This window comes from Tripterygium wilfordii, chromosome 6 (assembly GCF_013401445.1).
Source record: "Tripterygium wilfordii isolate XIE 37 chromosome 6, ASM1340144v1, whole genome shotgun sequence".
NCBI classification, from domain to species: Eukaryota; Viridiplantae; Streptophyta; class Magnoliopsida; order Celastrales; family Celastraceae; genus Tripterygium; species Tripterygium wilfordii.
In genome coordinates, this window is record NC_052237.1 from 9,564,161 (window position 1) to 9,587,987 (window position 23,827).

The 23,827-nt window shown below is 38.7% G+C and overlaps 4 protein-coding genes across 4 annotated transcripts; all 4 read right to left on the bottom strand.

The window, feature by feature from the left end:
* Positions 1 to 55: 55 nt before the first annotated feature.
* On the bottom strand, positions 56 to 5,633 carry LOC120000366 (probable leucine-rich repeat receptor-like protein kinase At1g35710). Its single transcript, XM_038848426.1, has 2 exons — positions 2,341 to 5,633; positions 56 to 1,888 (listed from the first exon to the last, which is right to left on the bottom strand). Exons 1-2 carry the CDS (start codon positions 5,444 to 5,446, stop codon positions 1,515 to 1,517), a joined length of 3,480 nt encoding a protein of 1,159 aa, XP_038704354.1. The 5' UTR covers positions 5,447 to 5,633; the 3' UTR covers positions 56 to 1,514.
* A 712-nt stretch (positions 5,634 to 6,345) lies between these two features.
* Positions 6,346 to 12,647, bottom strand: LOC120001111 (putative pumilio homolog 7, chloroplastic). Its single transcript, XM_038849363.1, has 5 exons — positions 11,264 to 12,647; positions 11,002 to 11,164; positions 8,811 to 8,974; positions 6,730 to 6,985; positions 6,346 to 6,634 (listed from the first exon to the last, which is right to left on the bottom strand). Exons 1-5 carry the CDS (start codon positions 12,634 to 12,636, stop codon positions 6,530 to 6,532), a joined length of 2,061 nt encoding a protein of 686 aa, XP_038705291.1. The 5' UTR covers positions 12,637 to 12,647; the 3' UTR covers positions 6,346 to 6,529.
* Positions 12,648 to 13,687: 1,040 nt separating this feature from the next.
* Positions 13,688 to 17,377, bottom strand: LOC119999347. Its single transcript, XM_038846853.1, has 5 exons — positions 16,827 to 17,377; positions 16,669 to 16,742; positions 15,025 to 15,160; positions 14,606 to 14,896; positions 13,688 to 14,265 (listed from the first exon to the last, which is right to left on the bottom strand). The coding sequence occupies exons 1-5, from the start codon at positions 16,953 to 16,955 to the stop codon at positions 14,005 to 14,007; spliced, it is 891 nt and encodes a 296-aa protein (XP_038702781.1). The 5' UTR covers positions 16,956 to 17,377; the 3' UTR covers positions 13,688 to 14,004.
* Positions 17,378 to 22,249: 4,872 nt separating this feature from the next.
* LOC120001113 (F-box protein At1g22220-like) lies at positions 22,250 to 23,805 on the bottom strand. The gene has a single exon (XM_038849366.1). The coding sequence runs from the start codon at positions 23,578 to 23,580 to the stop codon at positions 22,603 to 22,605; it is 978 nt and encodes a 325-aa protein (XP_038705294.1). The 5' UTR covers positions 23,581 to 23,805; the 3' UTR covers positions 22,250 to 22,602.
* Positions 23,806 to 23,827: the final 22 nt, after the last annotated feature.

The following is a 23,827-nucleotide window of genomic DNA, read 5'->3' on the forward strand; positions in this document are numbered from 1 at the left end:
TGTGTTCTCTCCATACTTTCCCCCTCTCAAAACCAACAAGTGCTATCGAAGCGGTTTCTTAGAGGGCCTGTGAGACTGTGCTATGCTGCCACTGCCCTTATGGGTGGTGGTGGCAGCCACACTCTTGTAAATCTTTGTTGGTTTCCTTTGTATTTTTTTCTTTTACGACCTACATCCATTTGTGTTCTTTTGTGTTGATCAAAGAGTGGAACCGCCATCGTTGAGTTGTTTTTTCTGGTGATTTGAGCTTCTGTTGATGTTGTGTGATGGCTGGGATCAGTCCTGGTGGTCGAAGGCAGTAGCAAGCTCGTGTGGTGGTCGGACGACGGTGTTCCATCGACGGGGTACGCTTATTTCTTCACTGGTTGCAGATCTGAAATTGGTTTATTTGGAGTCGATCCATGGTCCGATTGTGCTGTTTTTCGGATAGTACGTTCGTGACGCATGGTGGTTCGATCTGAATGGTGTGATTGACCAGCGGAGTAGTCTAGCATCGTCAGATTTCAAGGACTTTGTGACTGCAATCTGTGGTATTTTTTATGGAGAAAATGAAATTTTGTAGTTTTTTTGTGGTTCCCCGTGGTATGAGATGTAGGAGTTGTATTTGGTGTGTATATGGTAGCACAGTGTCTGGTGTGACCCGTGGTCTGTGTTGTGTTCTAGCTATTTGGTGGTCGTTTGACGGTTGTTGATGACCCGGGTGTTGTGTTTTTTCCTCCATTTGTCTGCTTGTGTGAAATCTTGGCAGATTTCATCTTTCTGAGTCGGGAATACTGAGCGGCGTAAGGTCGGCAGTGGAGACTCTTGGTGAACGGTAGTTCTTTGTTGGGACCTGCGGTGGAGTGAAACAAAGCTTCACGTGTCTTGTTCACTTAGCCCATTTGGAGGCGGCATGCCTCAAATTTCTGGCGATAGCCTAGCTGGCTACACGTGTTTGAGGGGTCTAATGAGACCCGTAATTGTGTTTGGGCTTGTGTGAGGAGACTATTGTGGTTGGAGGTGTATTCAGTGGAGACTACAGATTTGCACACATATGCAGTAAGGGGAGTGTTGGAGTACACGTGTGCTTCATATGTGTGTCCATGTGTCAAATGTGTGTCCATGTGTTTTATGTATACCACGTGTGAGAGATGTGCTATGTGTTTGTCTTTATCTAGCTTAGTCTAGAAAGCTCTTAGATTAGAAAAGGTCAAGAGCATGTGTTGTATTGTTTATATATATATATATGTATGTACTATGCTGAAAAAAAATAGACAAAAGAGACGTGTATGAACTTTCTTGTGTTCTCTCCATACTTTCCCACGCTCAAAACCAACAATTTTACGTTATGTTTTGTTTGGAATGAAAATTTCGAAGAGATTTATGGGAAGATTGGCACTGTTGTGCGGGATAAAGGAATTCACCATTTCTCTCAAAAATTAGGATACGGTCCATACGGATGCGACTCAATACGACTTATATAAATATAAATTATAGCAGAATAATCTATGAGTGTAAATTTTCAACATTCAGAGTCAATCCTCAACATCAAGTAGTTGTCCCATTGTAATGGTGTCAAACTGTTTTTGCGCAGTGGGTCTTTGAGTTGATAGCTCCTGAGAAACTTGTTGCATAGAGGGCCGAGATTGCGGATTGGATTGTAAGCATGAGACTGCTATTTTTGCAACAGTCACCACTTCCTTTCCTACTCGATTCCTGGGAGATGAAGGACGTTGGTCCAACAGATTCTTCAATAGCAAATGATGTACCGTTGAAGACGAAGAAGAGGACAACGATGACACAGATGAGATGAGATCCCCTTGATGCTTCCCTACCAGTATTTCCAATGCCAAAACCCCAAAACTATAAACATCACATTTTTCATTCACCTCCATTGTGTAGGCAAGTTCTGCAATGAAAATCAATTACTCGATGTGAAATAGTAATCCAACTTTGCTCATAACAGTGTTAATGATGTAGAACTAGTAGTGTGTCAAGTTAATTACAAGTAAACAGAATATTAGGATCGAAAAGTCATGAGCTCGGAATTGCATGAAACTTGGCCGAGAGATTTTTTTTGACATGGTTGTCATTTGTAAAGACTAGTGACTATGCCACTTGCCCACCCTATTTTGACCAAATTCTATTATCTAGGGCTTCAAATTAGCATTTTAGTGTTTTTGGACATTTTCCTAATTTCGCGTTTTGTGTTTTTCTTCGTTCATGGTTGTAGCCTCCTAAGGTTCATTATTTGTTCTTTCAATATTGATGTTCTTGGCTAAATGTTTGTTTAGCTTTAATCATGAGTATCTGGAGCAGTGTTTAAGCTAAATTGGAAGAAAAAAATAAGATGGAAAGTACCTGGAGCAGTGTACCCCAATGTGCCTGCTAATGAAGTCCAATTAGATGAGTTGGGGTTTAGAATTCTTGCAGTGCCAAAGTCAGAGACATGAGCTTCATATTCTTTATCCAACAGAACATTTTTGCTTGATATGTCCCTATGAATTATAGGAGGTGAGCAGTCGTGATGCATATAGGAAATAGCATTGGCTACACCTTTTACTACATTCACTCTCTTACTCCAATCAAACGCCATTGCTTGTTCCTCATCACCAAGTATCTTTTCCAAGCTCCCTCCATCCAAAAACTCATAAACCAAAAGTGAATGCCGCGGATGTGAGCAGAAACCATGGAACTTGACAACATTCCGATGCCGGATTTCTGTCAAAGCAAGAATTTCGCTTGTAAAAGTTTTTGAATTTGCAACTTCACAGTCTGGTAGTTGGTGAAGTTTCTTCACAGCCACAATTTGTTCAGTTGATAATACAGCTTTGTAGACACTTCCATTCCCTCCCACTCCAATGCAATACTTGGACTCAAATCCCTCGGTTGCTTCAATGATGTTCTCATAAACCAACTTTCCATCATAGCTCCATATTGTGAATAGATTCTGATTTTCTCCTTCCCTAGATTTGTTCTCTGTCTTTTGTTGCCTCTTGGTACGCACAAAAAAAGTCGCAAAAATGATTAGCAAGAGTAAAAGAACACATACAATGGGGATTGTGGCTACAATCACCACTCTTTTGCCTCTCTTCTTTGCATGACGATGGCTGATCGAAGTAGGACAAGCCTTCAAACCAGTAACATTTCCGCACAAACCTTTGTTATCTCTAACTGCATCGAAGGGCACTGTGTGGAAGCTTCCAATGTCAGGAACAGGACCCTCTAACTGGTTGTAGGATATATCAAATGAAGTCAAGCTTAACAAATCACCAAAACTTGATGGGATGCTACCGGAGAGGTTATTATGTGAAAGATTCAGCCTTTGTAAGGTTTTCAATTCTCCCAATCCACTAGGAATCTCTCCTATCAGCACATTGTGACTGAGATCAAGACTTTCGAGGAAGCCAAATTTTCCAATCTCAAACGGAACTTCTTCCAGGAATCCATTCCAGCTCAAATTCAATTCCACTAGCTTCTTGCAGTCTCCTAGTTCTCCTGGAATAGAACCATTTAGACTGTTGGCTCCAAGATTGAGATATCTTAAGTTTGATAGAATACCAATCTCTATAGGTATTTTGCCTGAAAGCTTGTTACCACTCAGATCAAGTTTGAACAATGATGGCAACCTTCCCAATTCCTTCGGAATCTCTCCAACAAGATGGTTTGAGGAGAGATCAAGGAAAGAAAGATTAGTTGCCTTTCCAAGCTCCAATGGAATTTGACCAGAAATATTGTTTCTTGCAAATTTCAAGCTTGTGAGATTGCCACAACGCCCCCATTTCCTCGAAACCTTTCCATGAAGATTGTTGTCACTCAAATCTATGTAGTCTAAGTGAGGATATATGCCAAAACTTTCTGATAGATTTCCTACTAAATGGTTCCTTTCTAGCCTCAATCTAACCAAACTAGTGCAGCTTTTCAAGCTTTTCGGGATTGGACCTTCAAGATGATTATCATATGCGACAAGTTCCTTAAGCGATCGACTATGGCATATGCGTTCTGGTAAACGACCAGTGAAGTTATTTTCGGCTAATAGCAGAAACTGCAACCGAGTAAGATTACTTATCTCCATTGGAATTGTCCCATAGAGCTTGTTATCAAACAACCTTATATCAGTAAGAAGTTTCAATTTCCCAATCTCTGGTGGAATAGTGCCGGATAACTCTGTTTGATGTATCAACAATTCCGTGAGATTTGTCATGTTTCCAATGGAAGATGGGATTTTCCCAGAGAGTTTGTTCTCAGCAAGCCAAAGACGGGTTAATTCTCGCAAGTTGCCAATGGAACTAGGAATTGTACCGGTAAGATTGTTGATTGACAAATCAAGCTCTTCGAGCGAATTCAGAGATCCAATTTCATGAGGTATGATTCCAGACAAACCATTGGAGAAAAGGTTGAGAATGGAAAGGTTGGCCAAGTTTTGTATTGAAGTGGGGAGGGTGCCTGTCAGATTATTATTTGAAAAGTCAAGTTCTATGAGAGATGTTAAAAGTCCAATTTCTTTTGGTATGGAACTTGAGAGATTGTTTACATAAAGATAAAGAAAGGATAAATTACTCAAGTTTCCAATGGAAGTAGGGATACAACCTGTGAGAATGTTTGCATGCAAATCAAGCTGAGAAAGATGACTCAATTTCCCTATTTCTTGAGGTATGGAGCCAGAGAGTTTATTATTATAAAGGTTAAGAAAGGATAGATTAGTCAAGTTTCCAATGGAAGCAGGAATTGTACCATTTAGACTGTTACTTGACATGTCAAGCTCACTGAGTGATCCAAGTTTCTCAATTTCTGGAGGTATGGAACCTGAAAGTTTATTTTCATAAAGATAAAGATCTGTCAAGTTCCTCAAGCTCCCTAAAGTTGTAGGGATAATGCCTGTGAGGTTGTTTTCATACAAACCAAGCCTAGAGAGACTCCTCAGGCTTCCTATTTCTGGAGGAATAGGGCCAGTTAGAAAGTTTGCACCAAGGTCACATACACTAAGACTATTCAGCAAGCCTAACTCAGAAGGAATATTTCCTGAGAGGTTATTGTAGGACAAGATGAGGGTGGTGATCTTGGCAAGGCTGCTGATGTTAGAAGGGATGGTTCCAAAAAGCGAATTTTTTCCTAGATCAAGATAGAGAAGATTAGGCAAGGATGAGAAGTTGAGACTGTGAAGTGTACCTCTCAAACCATGACTTGAAAGGTCCAAGCCGACGATGCTTCCGAATTTGCTGCAAGTGATTCCTTCCCAATGGCAAGTCCCATTGCCGACGATCCATGAAGATAGGAGAGATTGGCTGTGTTTGGAGAGGCTGGATTTCCATTTGAGAAGGGCCTCTGGTTCATTAATCCTGCCGGAAGTGAAAGAAGTTGTAGATGGGGTGGAAGCCAAGACTTGGAAGGATGAAAGCAAGACAATGGCAAGTAAGAACAAAGCCTGCTGGCATGTTTTGTAGAACGGCTTGGATGGAAGCATCATTGTTGGTGGCTGCAGTACTACTAATTGTTTCTATGCATAGATATATATGTAGACTCTGGAAAGGATTTATTGTAGAAGCCTTTGAAGACCTCAGTTTTTCTTTGTCTGGATATGAACCATGAGGCGCATATTCTACGTTGAAGTGGACAGTCATCAATTTTAAGTTTCTGGGATACGCAACATTATACATCGTAGTGAAGTGATGTTGGAAGACACTTCAAATGAAGAATGTGCCAAAGATACTTTGTATTCAGTGCACTCAATTACCACAAATTATTTCCAGTAGACTAGAATTTATGCTGATACATCGTGAATGGCCTGTTAAGGCATCAAATCAAATGCATTAATTTCTCCATGAAGACTTGACCTAGTGCTGTCGCTAACAAACAGAGGGGAACAGAGGTGACTGTTGGATAGCAAGTTGTGTGGTTGATAAATGCAGTCGACGGTGGGTGGGAGACTTGAGGTTAAGAGTTCCTGCTTTTCAACAAAACCAATACTTGTAGGACTAGAGGGGCCACAGCTGGTACTAGTTTCTCCAAAAAAATCCCCAGAGACCAAATTGCCTTCAGACTAAGTGCCAAGAGTCCATACTCCATACTAACCGGTTGTTGTTAGTTAGAGAGTTTGACCTTATAATCATCGTCATTTATATTCTGCACTTTCTTCCTATATCTAAGCGATATGGGATCGTAACACAAACCTTGTAATCATCGTCATTCAGTGCCTCATTGTGAGAGGGTGTCAAAGGTCAGGGGTCTCCCAACAAAAGAAAGGGGAAAAATCCGACTTAGGAAACAAAATAAAGGTGGAAAGGGAGATATCCGAACATCCTGTTAACAAAAACTCTGAAACAAACAGACGACTCTAGCCATGAACATGGAAGGTTAGATCAACAACATGACAACAGAATAATACATAAGTATCTACATCATCAACAGCTGGAACAGAAACCTTCTCTTCCTATGCAAGTTACAGTCATCATACTCTGATGCATAATCTGACATAATGGAACAAGATGGTTATTACTAGCAAACATGGCTACTTAAAAACTTCTGGGAAACAGCACTGGAAAACTATACATCATTTCTTCAAGACATTCCGGGAGAAAATCCTCTTGCAGTATGGGCTTGTACGTAAAACTGCATGGGGACGGACTGCTTCAACCAGCAATGCATTTAGGTGACCCTGCATTGATAAGGACAATATAAGATCAAAATTCAAAGTTAAAAAAAAAATTCTGCTTAATTATTGCAAGTGACTTGAATGTTTAGTTCTCAAACCTTTGTAACTCCTAAAGCTGACTGAATTACATAGTTGGCATATGGATCTTGCAATAACTGTTCAAAGCGAGACTCAGAGAGCAATTCATGAACAATTTGCGATCTGCTGTCTCCGAAATGCTTGAGACATTTTTCAACAACATGGCTGCCAAATTTCTGCATTGAGAGCTGGACGTAGTGACCGCTAAATTGAGAAATCAAATTAGCAAAGGCAGCTGGATTCTTTAGCTCTATAATATACTGAATGACATAATTTCTGCAGCACAAGGGAAAGAAGAAACAAAAAATGGTTTCAGAATAACAGAGACAAACAGAACCATGCAACATTGGTAAAGGTAAACAACTCCATTGCAACATAATGAAATAAAATTAAAATAAAGCAACCATTCTGACTAAATTACTTTCAACTCTTTGTAGAGAAACTATTTACTTTCAAGTCTCTGTAGGAGTCGGGGACATGCAGGATGTAGGCAAACCTTAGCCTTATATAATATGCGGAGAGACTATTTCCAAAAAGTGAACCTATGTTGTGTAGGTTGCACCCCTGCAACTCTACCATTATGCCACATGTTTGCTTGTGAATTTTTTCCCCTCAAAATTCAATGTTTCCAAACCAAATATGAATTGCAAAAGTTCCAAGGTCCTGATCAAGTCTCATATGGATTATTACTGAAGATATTAATGAAGACTGACGGATAAAAATAATAATAATGCAAATCACACAGTGACTGATGGAAACTTAAACAAATAAAGAGCATTCTTGAAAACCAAGTTGGATGAAGAATCAGAAACAACAGCCAAGAAAATTTGGATCTACAAAAACTCTGCATTAATCAAGGCTATTTGATCAGTTAAAGAGCTACAATCTCAACTCAACTTGGTCTTGAATCTGAGTTAAGGACAGGAGAAATGCAATGTCCAAATATCTAATTCTATCCTTTTAGAACGGATGACCCTGGACTGTCTTGCCAACACCATCAGCTGAGATACTTAGCTGTGTCTTTCAACAGTCCCCCAGCAACAAACATGATATCAATTTCCATTAACTCCCCAAACATTACGTTCCATTGAAGCAAGAGTGCCCGGGAAATGAAATTATTTCACAATCAGCTTCTCATTCTACAGGTAATTGACAACATGTAAAGAAGACTCAGAACTCATATATTAAAAATTGTTTCAAAGATCACTGATGAACAACCGTGTTAAGAAGAATGTTGACTGGTAAAATCCCACCTATATTTAGGCAATTAAATGGAGAAAGTCAGTGTGATACTGAGATAACAAACAAAACGAGCCTTGTTATGATGCCATAACATATAACATCAAACTCTGCTGTCAACACCAAATATTTGAGCTAGTCCAAAAGGATTTTTTACCAGCCAGAAATATGCAGCCAATCCTCCCTAAGAGCACAAACATAAAAGTATTTATATCCAACGTAAACAGCTATACATATTCTTTGGGTGAAAAAAAGGATTATAAAGCTCTACATTTAAAATTAAGGATATGTAAATAATGGAACAGAGTAATTCCAATGTGCAAGCAGTTCCTACCAACGTTGACTAAACAATGACAGTCCAAAGGGAAAGCAGAAGTGGTGAAATCCTCAATGAATATGGCTGGTTAAACGGAGACAAACAGCAGCAGGACAAGGAAAAATATGAAGACAAGAGGCTAAATATACCATGCTAGAACTGATGTAAATGAGCTATGCTGGCCACATCATATAGTTGAGACGATCCATTGTGATTTATCATTAGCACTTAGCACTTAATATGGCACAAATGTTTTCTCATTGTAATCTTTAAACAAGTATCTATATAAATTTTTAACTATAGTGAATAATTCGATTCAGCAATTACATTGAGCAAGATTGGGAAGCATAAAAATTTAGTCGAAGCTGGATGGTGGCTCATTTTGAGGCGCTTAAAAAACTTGCTGAAAACAAATGTATTTAATTTGTCAAACTAAACAATTAGCATCTCTTTTCATTTTGGATGAGCAAATGATACTGGGAATGTAAGAAAAGCAAAGGAAAAAGAGCGAAAATATCAATAGAGTCAAAATCTCAAATGACTTACCCAAAAGGATCTTGAGCAAGGAGAAGCCCATTCTTGGATATTTCAGTAATTAACTTGTCTTGATATTTTCCCGTGGAATGTGCAATGCATCGTTGCAGCACACAACATCCATGTCGATGAGTTGCAATATCAACAGAAAATTTAGCAGCGGTTTCAAAAATGATCTGCAAAAGGATAATAATTAACAAAGAGCAGAAAGAAACATAGGATCGGTCATGAAAAATATACTGAAGGTTCGATGAAACGTGTGAGCTAAACAATAATTGAGAAACAACTAAAAATTCTGCAGATTACAGTTTTAAAAAATGTATGCATGAGAACACCATGTTAGGGAACATTCTATCCTCGCCAAAAATCACCCCTCATCAGTCATCACTATACATCCTTATGATGCATTTTGGTTGTATTGAACATTTTCGGGTTAAATTTTACATCAGTCAAACCTAGTTCATATCGAGTCCGGAGTTGATACAAAGATGTCTGACATTTTGAAACACATCCAGAAAGAGATGCCTATCTTTAGCATTGTTTTACAAAGTTAACAATTGAAAGGAGATACATAATTATCAGAAATTTGGCAGTCTCCCTAATAAATTGAAAAGAGCAAAACATTATTCTTCCAACAGCATCAAGGATTCTCTCAAGTTCTTGCTGCTGATGATCCAATGTCTGGTATGCAAACCGATAGACAGATAGGCTGATCTACATATCTTTTTTTTTCTTTTTGAATAACAATATATTAAGGAGGACAGCAGGCAGAAGCCACCCATGTACACCTAGAATGGACAGCACTACAAAGCTGCTGAAAAATGAAATAGAGAACTACGGTTCATCATTTACTCTCCCCATTTATTCCAAAACTAAGAGTGTCCACCATATTTTCGGAACTCATACATCGCAATTTAGAAACAAACATGTACTTTCTCTTTTCCATACGCTTCCCTTGTGGTTTTCTTAGTTTTAATGAACAGGAAACTCTACATTCATAAAGCTTATATTGTTAACCTTGGGTGAACCATGCTATTCAGTCTACGGTATGAACAGGTCTTAACGTACTTGGGTGCATCATGGTGCATCACACTTTCAAGAATAGTTTAGAGTTTTGATACTCTTTTTTCCATGCGGTAGTTCTTCTAAGGAGTGGATGTGGTCTGCTTTTATAAACTTAAGCCTTCCACACATTATTAGAACTACCAAGTTAAATTGGATCGCTTCAGCCCTCAAACGAGATTACGAGATTAAAAACTGAAATACTTTAGAATGTTTTATATTTACAAAACTGCTAATTGGGATTTGATTGGTATATTTATAGTTTATGTAAGACTCACTCCATTACTCGCACTTAATGAGGATATGAATAGTGCTGGGTAGAAATGCTTGCCAAACAACCAGGATATGTTCGCCTGTAGTTATCACCATTTACCATTGAACTAAATTAATTTATTCAAACACAATGAGCACACAGCGCTGGTATAATACAACTTACTCCCATCTTTTTTACCTCACACTTCTGGCATGCACATAGATAATAGTAACAACAAGAAAAGTTTCTCCTCATCAAAATAGCGGGTACTTTTATTCACTCAGTGAAGTTTGGTATCCTTTGACACAAAACCACAAGTCCCTAACGAAAAATGACTTGATATACCAAATCAGGGGTGAAATATGACCTATCATAGAGCGATAACGTGAATAACACTTGCTCAAATGTTCTGTTTAGGGCACAGTATTACCAGAATATAGACAAGATTATTCATGCAAAGAATGGTTGTCTCAACCAAATAAGTTACATTGTTCAGCCAGAATATAGGCAACCACTGTTCAGCCTTACTGATATATGGTTGGCATTCTCAGATGCAATTTAGTAAATTATATAGCAACAACTGAAATAGGATGCCATTTTCTCATAACATATCTGCAGAGTGACGATGTCCATTGCAACAATAGAATTTTGCTTAAATGACTTCAATAAAGAACTACGCTCGAAAAGTGCTTCATCTACGAGACATCAACATTCCAACACTAGAAGAGCTAGTATGTCATCTAGAAGATATTTATGTTCTAATGCATGATATTTGAGAGAACTGAAGGATGCCCAAAAGAAACAAATTAAAGCACATTCATGATAGAAAACATTAATTCAATATGAAAAATAAACTCACATTTGAACTAAACAAGAGTAGAATTTCACCTTATTTTCCTCATTGCTAAGGCATTGCAGGCAACGCTGTATTACATGATTTCCATTCAAATCCATAATAAGTTCAAGAACACCAGGTTCCAGAGCTGATATGACTAACGAGATTTGTTGCCTGCTTTTGAGAGTCTCGATCAGCTTCTGCACCACACGTGTGCTGAGATTCACACAGTACGACAGTTAACATAAAAAAGATTTTGCTGAGTCTAATAAAACTGAACCTATTGAGAAGTACTTCAGTACGAACAAATATTACCCATATGTGTTCAAGGATATTCTGACTAGTTGTCCTGGTTCTCTGGCCACCATGAGCAGAATCTGCATTCGTTGTCCCTCATTGCATACATCCAACAACTTTTGCACAAGGTAATTTCCAAAAGGCTTCATAGTAAGTTCAACAAGGTGATCAATAACTTCATCAAATATTACTTGCACATCTCGACTGGTACCCTCATCAAAAATCCTCTGCAAGAATCGACAACCATCCTGATCCTGTGCCATCATGTATATGTATCCCTGGACATCAGCCAAGGAGGTGGTACTTAGCAGCAACTGCAATGGAGTAAAACTACTTGGCCTTCTGCCATTTTCACAAATGCCTCCGTAGCAGGAAGGACTCTTCGGTAGGTTGTTTGTCTCTTGTGGTTTTCCTATGGAAATTTCTTTGCAGGAGTGCTTCTTGGAACCCTTAGACATATCTTTTTCCCTGTTGAAGACATGTTTCAAATTTTTCCCTTGTATTATCAAGCTATCCTCATAATTAAAGGCCTCTGTGTTCCCAGCACATTTCATTGGTGCGAGAGACTGAGGAACTACCCTGCTGTTAAGGTACTTTTGGATTGTCCTAGTATTCGATTTTACACCTGAACAATTGTACAATGAAATGTCAGCATCCAAAGCCAGGTTTTGGTGCATCATACAAGGGGTGCTAAATGAGTCTATGATACCTTTATCTCCTAAAGAATTCATTTCGTGTAGCTTTGAGCCACCATGAATGCAAGGCCTTGTACTCCATGGGTTCTGTAATTGATATCCCTTCCCACAGCAACAATTAGACTCCGAACACAGATTACCACCCTGATTATGAGCAACAAAAGACCCAAATGAATCACCCTTCATGCCTCCACCTTGTCCATTAAGCAAAGTAGAATTTAAATCCTCATCAACACTTAATCCGCTAGACAATCTAAACCCTTCAGAATCAAGACCTCCAATGTCAAAACCATTCAATGTGGCATATTTTCTGATCTGGTAAGGAACATTCCCACCCACACAACTCCTCATTATACCTCTATCATCACTCACATTATTTGAAATTTTCATTCTGTAGAAATTTTGAGACAAACCCAGTTCATCCACTAACTTCTCATTGAAGTTGTTACCAGAATCAGGTGATTTCTCCATCCTCAAATGATAACTTGGTGTTTGATGCCTAGACCCCTCGAATGAACTTGAATACCGCAAAGTATCGTCAGATAAGCAAAACCCATCTCTGATAGGACTTGGAAAAGAGTTCTCCGGCTGCAGGGTAACTCTGCTCGCCGGTGACAAACCCTGTTGATATTGTTGAAGTAAATCGAAATAGGACGCATTAGGGATATCATTAGACCATTCTCCATCTCCTTCCATGTTCACAAAAAAAAAATAACTTTTCCGCCCACTTGATACACAAACTATCAATATATTTGATACACCTATATATATATTGTAAAAGAAGAAAACAAACAGGACACTACATCAACAGCGAAAAACCCACAACAGAAAAACGATTCACGAAAGCCAAAAACAGAGATTCTACATGTACATTACAGGTTCAGACTACGACGTTTCCTTGTGTCGCAACTGAAATTTCGAGCGGCATTGTGAATCTCATACTGGTATATTTTTTTTTTGATGGGGAAGGATTTGAAGAAGGGTCAGGTACAAGGGTTTTTACTTTTTACTCATCGTTTGAAGTTTTTGTAGGAAGGTGGAGTTGTGTGCGCTCACGCCATTATAATGGAATTGAGTCGGCACTACCATGACCCAGAAAAAGCAGAGCAAAAGATGATCTGGCTCAGAGAGAGTCCAATATATTTCTGTTCTTAATTTTTTTCATAAATATCTTATTTTATTGGATATTTATTTATCATTTCGTTTGTTATCAAGATGAAAACAGAATAACTTCCTTAACAGAAAAACCTTCCTTAATTCTCTCACTTGATGTTGATTTATTCTTTTAGGAATTAGATACTTTTAAATGTAAATATTTAAATATTAATTATTATTTCTGTTTAAAATAGATCCACCACATTTAATTATGATCCTCCCACGAATCTGTATTATCTCTTTATTGTTCGTAAACTTTCGGACACAACCCCTCCTTAATTTCTTTATCTGAGGTTCATTTGTTTCATCGGAATCAAGCAATATTTCAAAATGAGACAAAACAATCATCCAACAGATCTCATACCCTCCCAATCAGCCTTTCCGCTGATGTGACATTAAGTCAAAAAAAAGGAACGGGCACCATTGTCACCCAAACTAGTTCCAAAATAGTAGCTGAAATATAAAGAAAATACAAAATTAAGTATTGTATGATGTGAGCAGTATCATTCACATCATAGAACAATCAGAGCAACCCCAGATTTCATATAGAACTTAAAACAGTCAATTTGGAACAAGGTGTGGAAGTTATAGATTGTGCATCACGTATCAATTCAAATAAATCAAGAAAAAAACCCTAAACAATGATAATAATATGTTAAAAGTAATATCATTATGAACGTGTCAAGCACTTAACCAAGACCAGTACAGGAAAGGCACAAGAATATATGGACAGATGAATCCAATTAGCAGGGAGTCCACAAGCTCAGTTGACATGCTAAACCCTAAATCATAACTTAGAAACCCACAATGCAAGTCAAAATAATACAAAAGCACATCTCCACTAGAATAAAATCAAAACCAGACACCAATGAAGTAAAATTAAAATAACTTTGTTAGACCTAAAAGTGTTTAAACCAAGGCAATGCTGCTCTCGCCGCCAGGGGGTTTGCGAACACCACCTAAGTAGTCTCGAGACTCTACTTTCCCATCAGCGAAAATGTTGCTGCCACTAATCTCTCGCAATTTAGCAGAACTCAGAGGTTTCTCGGCAGATGATGGAGGAACATCACCCTTGAATACGTTATTTCCTGATAGTTCAGCAAATTTCTGATTGTAAATCTTTTTGGCTGTCTTGTTCACAGGTTCCTCACTTGTTTGACCTCCAGCATGCTAACAGTCACAGAAAGGTTTAAAATCGGTGAGAGATGTTTTAAAGCAGACACAAGCAAATGTAAATGCCAATTGACATACAAGTGAAATTATCAGAGGAAGAAGAAAAGGTGCATTAAACATTATAAAGTTTCGCTCCTATTGTCCACGCACCCGGAAATTTGTTCATAAAAACTAATCCAAATAAATACAGGTTTTAGACTTAATTGACATCACCAATTCTGTGGCTACTTTTCAGGGGTTTTTGGCATGTTGTACGTTGAACGCATTTTAAGTGCAGCAAAATGCCTGGTGCATGCATCCATTAACTCATGCAGAAAACTTTGATAGATTTACTTACATTACTTGGAGAAGTTTCTCCAATTTGGATGCTTTCTTTCAATGCCAATGCACGTATAGCTGCTGGTCGTGGTAAAATTTCAGGCGGGGGTGCAAAGATATCATTTCCACTGAGTTCCTTGCATTTAGCATCAGAAACTTGCTTTTTCAGCCTTGCCTCAGCCTCGGCCTCACTTTCAAGTGTTCCACTAAGCTCTCGCTGCTTTGCTACTTCAGGAAGAGTAGTTGGCTTTTTGGGGGAGATACTATCCTCCTCAGCAAATGAAATATGACTGATACCAGCTAATGCTTGCTGATAATTCAAACATTAAAATATATAAAGTAACCACTTAGGAGAGAATATTTTGCAGCCAATCACCAAAATCTCCAATCTTAGCATTTCATATACTCTTGATATTTTACATTGAACATGGAAGTTACCTGGTAAATCCGTACTCCTGTTCTGCCATTCAGAGAAAGGTTAGCATCGCTGGATTCGGATGCATCATTTTCACCATTGGCTGCAAAAATGCCACTTCCAGTCATCTCTTTCATTTTATACCCTGAGCAAGGTTTCCTAGAAATAGGGAAGTTGACAGACTTAGAAATCAAATATGCATATTGAACACCACAATGACTATCTGACACAGGAATGGATATAGGGTGGTTACAGTGCGATACCTTGGTAGAAAATTCTTTCACCACACAATTAATTAGATGAGAGTTATAGACATATAACTTAACAATGCAGATGAGAATTATAGATAGATAACTGAACAATGCACTAACGGTAAGGGATAGGCAAATAAAACAACTCATGAGGAAAGATAAGTGCAAATAAAAGTAATTTCCAACAGCCAATGATGGTGTTTGGCTTGTTGGTAAGGTGCATGCTTGTCATGCTCTCCCACCAGGCTTCAATTCTATCTGGACTCTGGACTTTGGAGGCATGAGCTCACACATGGATTTACCATGGGCTTGCCTAGCATGTGTTGTTTGTGGGCTAGTAAGCAAGCTTGATGGTTTTACCTACCCAGTGCGCACCCAAAAAATGTAGTGGCAGCGGCGGGTCTCACCATACTAAAAAAACCAATGTCCAACACTATGCTGTTAGAAAATAAACCTCCTTTATAAGCTACCAAAGACTGAAATCTGTACTCCTTCATTACTTTTTGTGTTGTGCTTCTACACTATAATTTACACTACCACACAATCCCCTGCCCCTCCATTAAACAAAAAGGAAAGTGAATTGGAAGCAAAACAAAGAAAGATGTATGTGTGTCTAACAGTAAAGATGACTCTGTTTTAGCTTATATTGTATCATAGGAAAACATTCTTAAAGTGAAAATGTAGTTTTCAAAGATATTGCAGTCTTGTAATAACACCATCTATAACTCTGTAAGTGCCTTTTAAATTTTAAGCCTATCCAACCGAATGGAGACCATTTGACAATTACAGAAAAAACTCGATCAGAAATACTGATAAACTACAATGAAAGGCAAATTTTTTTTCTTGGACCTAAACATACATGTACAGCAGCTTGCATAATCCCCATAATTGTCAGAGAGACTGGGATTGTTTTAGAGAAAAGTGCAAATGACAAGTAATTTGTAGGTCGTCACGAAATTGAGTGTATATGGGTTAAGTAATTCGTGTGTGCGTATGTAATGAAATAAAAATCTCATTTCCCATATGTAAAGTATAGCCCAGGAAAATTTTCAAAGGCTGCCTTCATTATATTGTAGGCTTATATGAGCGATAGGTAGAAACAGGTTAAAGTTTCAACCATCGATACACTGAAGACACACGTATAGAGATTCAGAACTAATTTATATGATCAGATATATCACCCAAATTAGGAGATCAATCAAAGATTACTCAACAGATCAAAAAGAACAGAAAAAAAAAATGCTTTCATAAATTTGAGTGGAGTAAAAATAAACTGGAAGTTGAAAGAGAAATCCATAAAACGTTTGACAACCAGATTATCCTTCAATCCGCATTTATTGCCACAAACGCAGTTTTCGAATTTTAAGAAACAGAAACCCATAATTTCTTTGAAAAATAAAGCCAAGTAGATCTCACCTTTTGTTTAAACTCTCAACCTCCTCGTCCGTCACTTGACCTCCAAACACCACCTTACTGATCCCATCGGACGGCTACCATAACAAAACAACAATTTCAAAAATCTCCAATCAAGAATTAAGACGCACCAAATAGGAAACCAAGTGAAATCCATTTACCTGGTGTGAACGGGCAGCAGAACGAGAAGCAGAGCCACCGGGGGTCCAATCGGAGGGAGGATTCTCCGACCAGGTGAGCAGATCTGCGGTCGATGTGTGTGGCTTCCTCACCGGAGTAGTCCTTTCCATTTCTAGAAATCTCCCCCAAATCTACTATCCAAATGCTTGACTTTGAAATCGAAACAAATAATGGAGTAACAAAGAATCCTCCCTTCTTTCACACTCCTCGTGTTCTGTAAGTTTCCCCCTTCTTTTGTAAAAGCACAGTAAAGCTGCGCTGTACTGTGCTGTTGGCTCCTTTCTATATCTACTGGTATGTCAGAGATAAGAGTATGGATCTGATCGAAATGACGAGGATGTCCTCTGTCACCACTCCCCCTCTCCCGATGATCGGGAACTTTCCGGCGGTGGTGGTGTGGTGGGCCGTATATTATGAGTAGCTGCTACTCTTCTCTCTTCTGCTGTTTTAAAAGCAAAGAAAAATCGATCTCACACTTTTTTATTCCTCTCTCTCTCCACCTACTCGAATTTTTGAATCTCGTACCGCCCGGCAGCATGTGCACTGAGTCCAACGCACACCTGCCCGTTTTAAATACCGCCAACCGGTTCAGCCGGTGTAGGGATAAAATAGAGCCGTTTGGCTGAGATTTTTAATACCCAAAATACCCCTTCCTACGTGTCACTAGTTCGATCCACTATGCACATCAGCACATGTCGGCAGGTGGCTGGCCCCACTAGTAAGATTTTGTTTTTAATTAAGAAAATGAATATATACTTTTCTCCCTCAACAACCATTGAAGTTTCCCTTTCATCCTTAATTTATTTTTGATAAAAATTAAACAATGTTAATGTCAACTCTATCAAATTAAAGTGAAATATTTTTATTAGTACAATTTTTGCAAAAAAAGTAGAGATCCAAATATTCAAGAATTTATATAAATATAAAAATACGTTATTATCGAAAAATATATATTATTAATTTATTTTAGCAAAAAAAAAATTACATAAAACCAATCCAATGGAGGTCAAAGTCGAATAGTCTAATTGCTTAGTCCAATACATTTGTGGTTACGTGTAGTTCAGAAATTTTTGTGCACGCAAACTTGAGAGCCCGAATTTAAGTCGATATCGGATGTCCTAGTATATTTCGTGTATTGCCCATAATCAAAGATCCTTTCATGTCCAAAGAGGAAAATTTTAAAAAAAAAAAGTCAGTTTTAATTTCTTAACTATAATAAACTCATGATCATGATGAGCTAAAGGGTCAAATTTTACAATACATTAAACTCCATTTTAACTTTTAAGATAGGTACTCCAATGATTTTTGACCTAGTATGGTCCATGACTCTGTGTGTGTGTGTATATAATACCAAGAAATGTATCATTTTCACATAGCAACACCCCATGTGAGCAATCAAATAAAAATGGTGACCATATGTACACCATTATTACTTTACCTGATGTGAATCATTTCGTGAAGGCACATGCAAAGCAAGCTTTTAATTAGCTTCACGTTCTAGTTGCTTAAATGAATAGGACATTCACATTATTATCTCTCTAATCTAAACTTATCCAATTGACTCTTTCTTGCTTTGGAAATCTCTTGTGGCTTAGAAAGGTAATAATAATATTTGGAAATTTTGAATGGTTGGTTTTAAACGTTAAGTTATAGGGTAGTCAAATTTCAGGGGTATCATCGTCATATGAAAAAAGTGTTGAGATTTGATGTAATGATAAAGCAAAGGTATCGGGTTAAGGTCTCGTCCTGCAATAGAAGTCGGTGCAGTTTTAAATCAATCATAAACGTTCATTATGTTCATCAATGTGGGATTCACATAATTTTTTGAACTTTGTAAACAGACTGGACATCTGTGATTGAAATTATAGTGACTTCTCCAACAGGGACCCTCGTTCGAAAAAGTATAATAAAAGTGTGTAACAGACCAAGCGACAAGTCTAGTTGGATATGCGTGCAACGTTGCACCTATTTCCAGCAAAGAAGCGACTCACTTTGATCCAAGGATGGTTGTTGGTGTCCTAAAGAGTGCTAAATCCGTGGCATCAGACAGATTGAGCGGTAACTTGCTATTCAAGGCATCAAAAAATTTCAGAGGCTTGTGTGTATATAGTGAAGGACTAGAACATGATCAAAACCACAGTTACCGGAAATGCTCTACTACCCCTCAAACCCCGAATTGGGAAGCTCGTCCCGGAACGGGTTACACTAGTGACCTGGGACGCCCAAATGAGTGTCCCAAAAATCTGCTATAGAAAACTTGAGAAATAGAGTGAAAATCAGGTATAATTGACTCAAAATTGAAAGGAAACCCCAAAATCACATCACTGATTGAATATAGATAGAGAGAGTTGAGGGAAATAGAGGGAGTGAGAGGAGAAAAACTGACCTTCGAAATTCATTGAAAACATTGTTTCTGATTACAAAGGTATATGGAGGCAGAAAGAAGTGCACCTCATCATTTTAAACGCTCATAGACTTTAATCTAGATAACCTTTCAATATTTAGTGGTGACCCGAAAAACCTTTCAAACGTACCACGTTCCCAATTAGCGTACCAACTAATCCTACCCCCCAATGTACCACAAATTAATCATGTGACGTACTCCGTTCCCGTACCCGTACCAGGACCCGGACCGTACCGTGTCCCTTGTAACTATGATCAAAACAACTCGGTTTTAGTATGTAACCGGGCAGCTTCTCGGTCGAAGCTCGGACACTTCGAAAAGGCTGTCGAGGATTGCACTGGAGGTTTTAGTGTCTGGCCTTCTTATATAGCAAGGCCAGGCTGCGAAGGGCTGATCAGTGCAATGTTATGTTAGAAAGATTTGAAGCTGCTGTTCAAGTCTTCAAGATTATGAGGTGGTGTTGAGGGTGGGCCAAGCTTTGTTTGAGGCACAAGTTCAGCTGAAGAAACAACACAGAAGCCCATTAAGGATATGATATTGGATTCAAATACCAACATTCAGCGTTTCAGACCAACAAACACAAAAGCAAGAAGTGTGAGACCATTACTTGTATGTGCCTAGGCCTCTAGTCTTCTACGACTATCTTGTTTCGCTGGCATTGTCGCAGTGACCGTTAGAGTTGTTATGGTAATGGTTATTGTTACTGAACACGGAAAATCTTTATTATACCAATCGCTTCTGTAACTGAAAAAAATGAAATCGTTATCATTACCGTAACCGGTATACCAATGGTCGATATACTGATCGATTGATAACAGTATCTGTCTCATGCAGAAAAAAAATATATAAGAAAAAATATGCCTCGTCTTGTAACAACATCTAGTACAAATGGCATGAAGTGTTCAGATACAATCAACAATCATACACTTTATGCCCACTTCATAAAGTGGGCACAACAATTACAACATCATTCAGTGCAGTCTATCAGTCTAGGCCATCCATTTAGCTATGCAATTGAACAGTTTTTATAAGTAGATAAGCCGTGCACCAATTCAGTTCAGTCACCAAGACAAGATAAAGAACTCTCTATAAATCATAAATTTGGAGTAGGATTCAAAAAAAAATTCTAAGGCATTCCTCTATAAATCATGACTAAGTAAATTCGCGAGGCATACCGCCGCTGCCACATAGAGATCACCAAGGTCCTTCATGATTCCTGACTGAGCAGGTGATGAATATATACCCCACACATGCAATTCATATCATACAAAATCACTTCAGTTCATAAGTCATCAACATATGGTGAGAGTCGCATCGCAAAAGTTGGAGCTAGGCAGAGATGAGAGTCGAGAGGGAGAGACCAAATGTGATATTCGTGAGCTGCACAGAGAATCAAAGGTGAGCTGCGCAATCTTATGTTAAACCTAGATTAAAGTCACGCCGAAAGTTTGGGGGGAGGGGGGTATTGGGATAAAGTTTGGGGGATGGTGCTATATAAGTATAAATTATTAAATTTTTTATATCAAAATTAAAATGATTATAATAAAATATTAAAAATATGATTTATTTATAAAATATAAATTATTGTTTAAGTAACATTATTAAAAATTTTAAGTAGAATAATAATATTTATTAAATTAATAAAAAAATTGAAGTAAATAAATGCTAAGTAGGAAATAAAATAAATTAATAAAAAATGTTAAGTAAAAAGGTGTTAAAGAAATAGTAATTTAAATGTCCCATCTTTTTTATTTAAAAAATAAAGAATTCATAAAGTTGTAATGATTTGTGGGACCCACATCAATTCTTTTTTTTAAAAAATAGGTCGTTCCGCCTTCAAGAAGCTCCGAATAAGAACTTTTGAAATGTTAACTGGCTACATTGAGGTGTTTGGTGTAGTGAATCCACACAATGGAGCCGCTAATGAATCCGCTGCACCAAACAGGCACTCTGTCATATTGCCATGCAAGCGTCCATGTGACATCCAATAATTTTGGTGAGCTGTGACATTTTGGGGCTTTTTTTTTTTTTTTTGAAGCATGTTGGAACTTAATAATTATTTGGTGCCACTTGGGCCGGAAATAGTTGGGCTATAAAGCCGTAGTCTCCTTTTATCTTTGTCGTAATAAGAAAATGCTAGATATAAAAGAACCATAACCATATTGTTTAAAGTCCAAATAATAAAATGGAACACCTGAGCATGAGGGGTGCGATTCCATTTCAATTTAACTTTATTCCTTACAAATAGTCAAGTGCAATGCGTATGAAATAAGTATTTTATGCTAGAAAGGAGGGAGAGATAAACTTAAAAGACTAGGGGTGGGCCTTCATAATGATATCCATTGTTAATTAATTCAAAGTTTCAAACTTGATTGCTAAAGGCATATAGCAGACTACACAGTACAAAAGGCCATTAAAGATTACGAAACTTGGGCCCTTGGCTGATCTCTGCGAGCCCATTATTGTTATTATCTAGTGTTATGTTATTACGGTCCTTTGTAATTTGGTCGTATAGAGAGAGTTTCTTTTTTTAAAACGAGGAGGAGAGATTCGAATCCTGATCGTTGGAGTGATACACATCATCATCTTCAATTAGTGACTTAGGTGTAATGGGAGAGTTTCTTAGCTCGGTCCATATACAGTATTAACAATAAGGACAAAGTTGGAGACCCCCAAAAATCCCTCAAATTTATGTGAAATTAAAATAGCTATTGATTAAAAACACACATGTAGAACCCACTTCACATCCAACACTCCACATTAAATGAGAATATTTCAGGGATCAAATTTTGAGGGTCTTAAGCATTATCCTAACAATAAATACTATCATGGTGATTGGTGGCTACTGCCCTTGTACTTTTCCATAATTGTTATTGGCCTGACACACAGAGCTGACTGCTGCTCCCCCTTCCGTTCCTGGTGACCCGAGTATTTATTTGGGTAGTTGCCTTTACATCATCATAACCATAAATATGCATATGCATATGCCAATGCCATACAGAGAGAAAAATAAACTGTAATTACTTACGAATAGTGAATACAACAAAATAAGTGCAATGAATACATATGGTATATACAATCCAATCTTAGATTAACCCGTTTGGTTATTGGCATTCCATGTAAACTATGAATTTTAGGGTCGAAATTTTTAGTCAACACCTTTGGATCATACCCCTTAATAAAATATCAACGATCCCGTGTAGAGAAACTCTCAAGGGCGCAATTCACGGATCCAGGGATTTATTATGTCGGGATGGCCCAAAAGGTCCTTCTTAGTTGTTAGAGAGGTTCCCACAACAATAAACGTTAAAAAAAAAAAACCCTGAAACAAAGAGCAAAACAACAGTTAATAATCAAAACGAGTTCATTTCCAGCAGATAACTCCGACACTTCAGCAACGCTTGCACAGCCTCCGCGTAGGCCCCACCAAAGGCTCCCAATGCCAACTCAGCATCGTCCACGTCAGCACCATCCTTTACGTTGACTGAAGCCCTTATCACAACCAGTGTCGCGCCCTCCACCACGACTCCGCCACTCAGCTCGAGCCGTGGCTCGTGCCTCATTCGCATCCTCACGCTTGGCACCACAGTCCGGCTCATCTCCCACGACCGATCATCCGTCACGTGCGATGAGTCCTCCCTGCATTCCCTGAGCCCGTCCTTATCCATCACCACCGTCCCTTCCCCTTCTCTGTCCCTCAACACCAGCTCTTCCATCTCTCCATGCTCCTTAACCACCTCTTTCAACAAAAAATGCCTCGCCGAGGCTGCGATCAACGCGCTTATCGACCACACCACCCTCACCTTCAACCCTCCTGCCACGTCCGCTTCACCGCCGCCTCCTTCTCTCTCCGCTGCATTTTCAGGCTCACGAAATCCAAGGATAACGCAGCTCTTCAAGGTCTTCCCGAACACGGCTCTCCACTTCACGGTCAAGCCTTTATCCAATTTTAGGTCACCGGCGGGTAATTCGATGGCCAGCGATCGGATCCGGTGGAATTGAGTCAAAATTTGGGCGGGGGAGTTGTTCGGCCTGATTTTCGCCAGGTGATGGGGTGGAGGCTTCGGGTGGAAGATCTCTTGGAGAGATTTGAGAAACGACTTGAAGATGGCGAGGAAGATCGAGTCAGATTCGGATTCGTTAGAGATGACACAATCGACCTTCAAGACGAGTGACTCAGTCTGCGGGACGAGCGAGTTGAACCGTTTCGAAACGGATCGACACCGTATGAGAGTCTTGATGTCGGAGACGGAATTGAAGACGAGGAGGATCAGGGAGTCGGGGAGCCGATCAAAGCCGTCCGTTGCCATCCGATCATCAAACTGATACATTGTGATTGATACCGAAAGTCTTCGTGGACTGTGTGTTTGCTTTGATGGAATGGAAGTGGAAAGAAATAAAGGGTATGGGGGGTTTTGACGATGATGAAGGGTCTAGGGTTTTGGTGGACTCTACACATCTCTAGACCCCTTTGTTAATAATGCCGGCAACGGGATCTATTAGACCTTTTTATTAAACAATTAATTATTTCCGGATTTTTTTTTTGGTTGGACTTTGGTGCTTATTTTTAATATTATT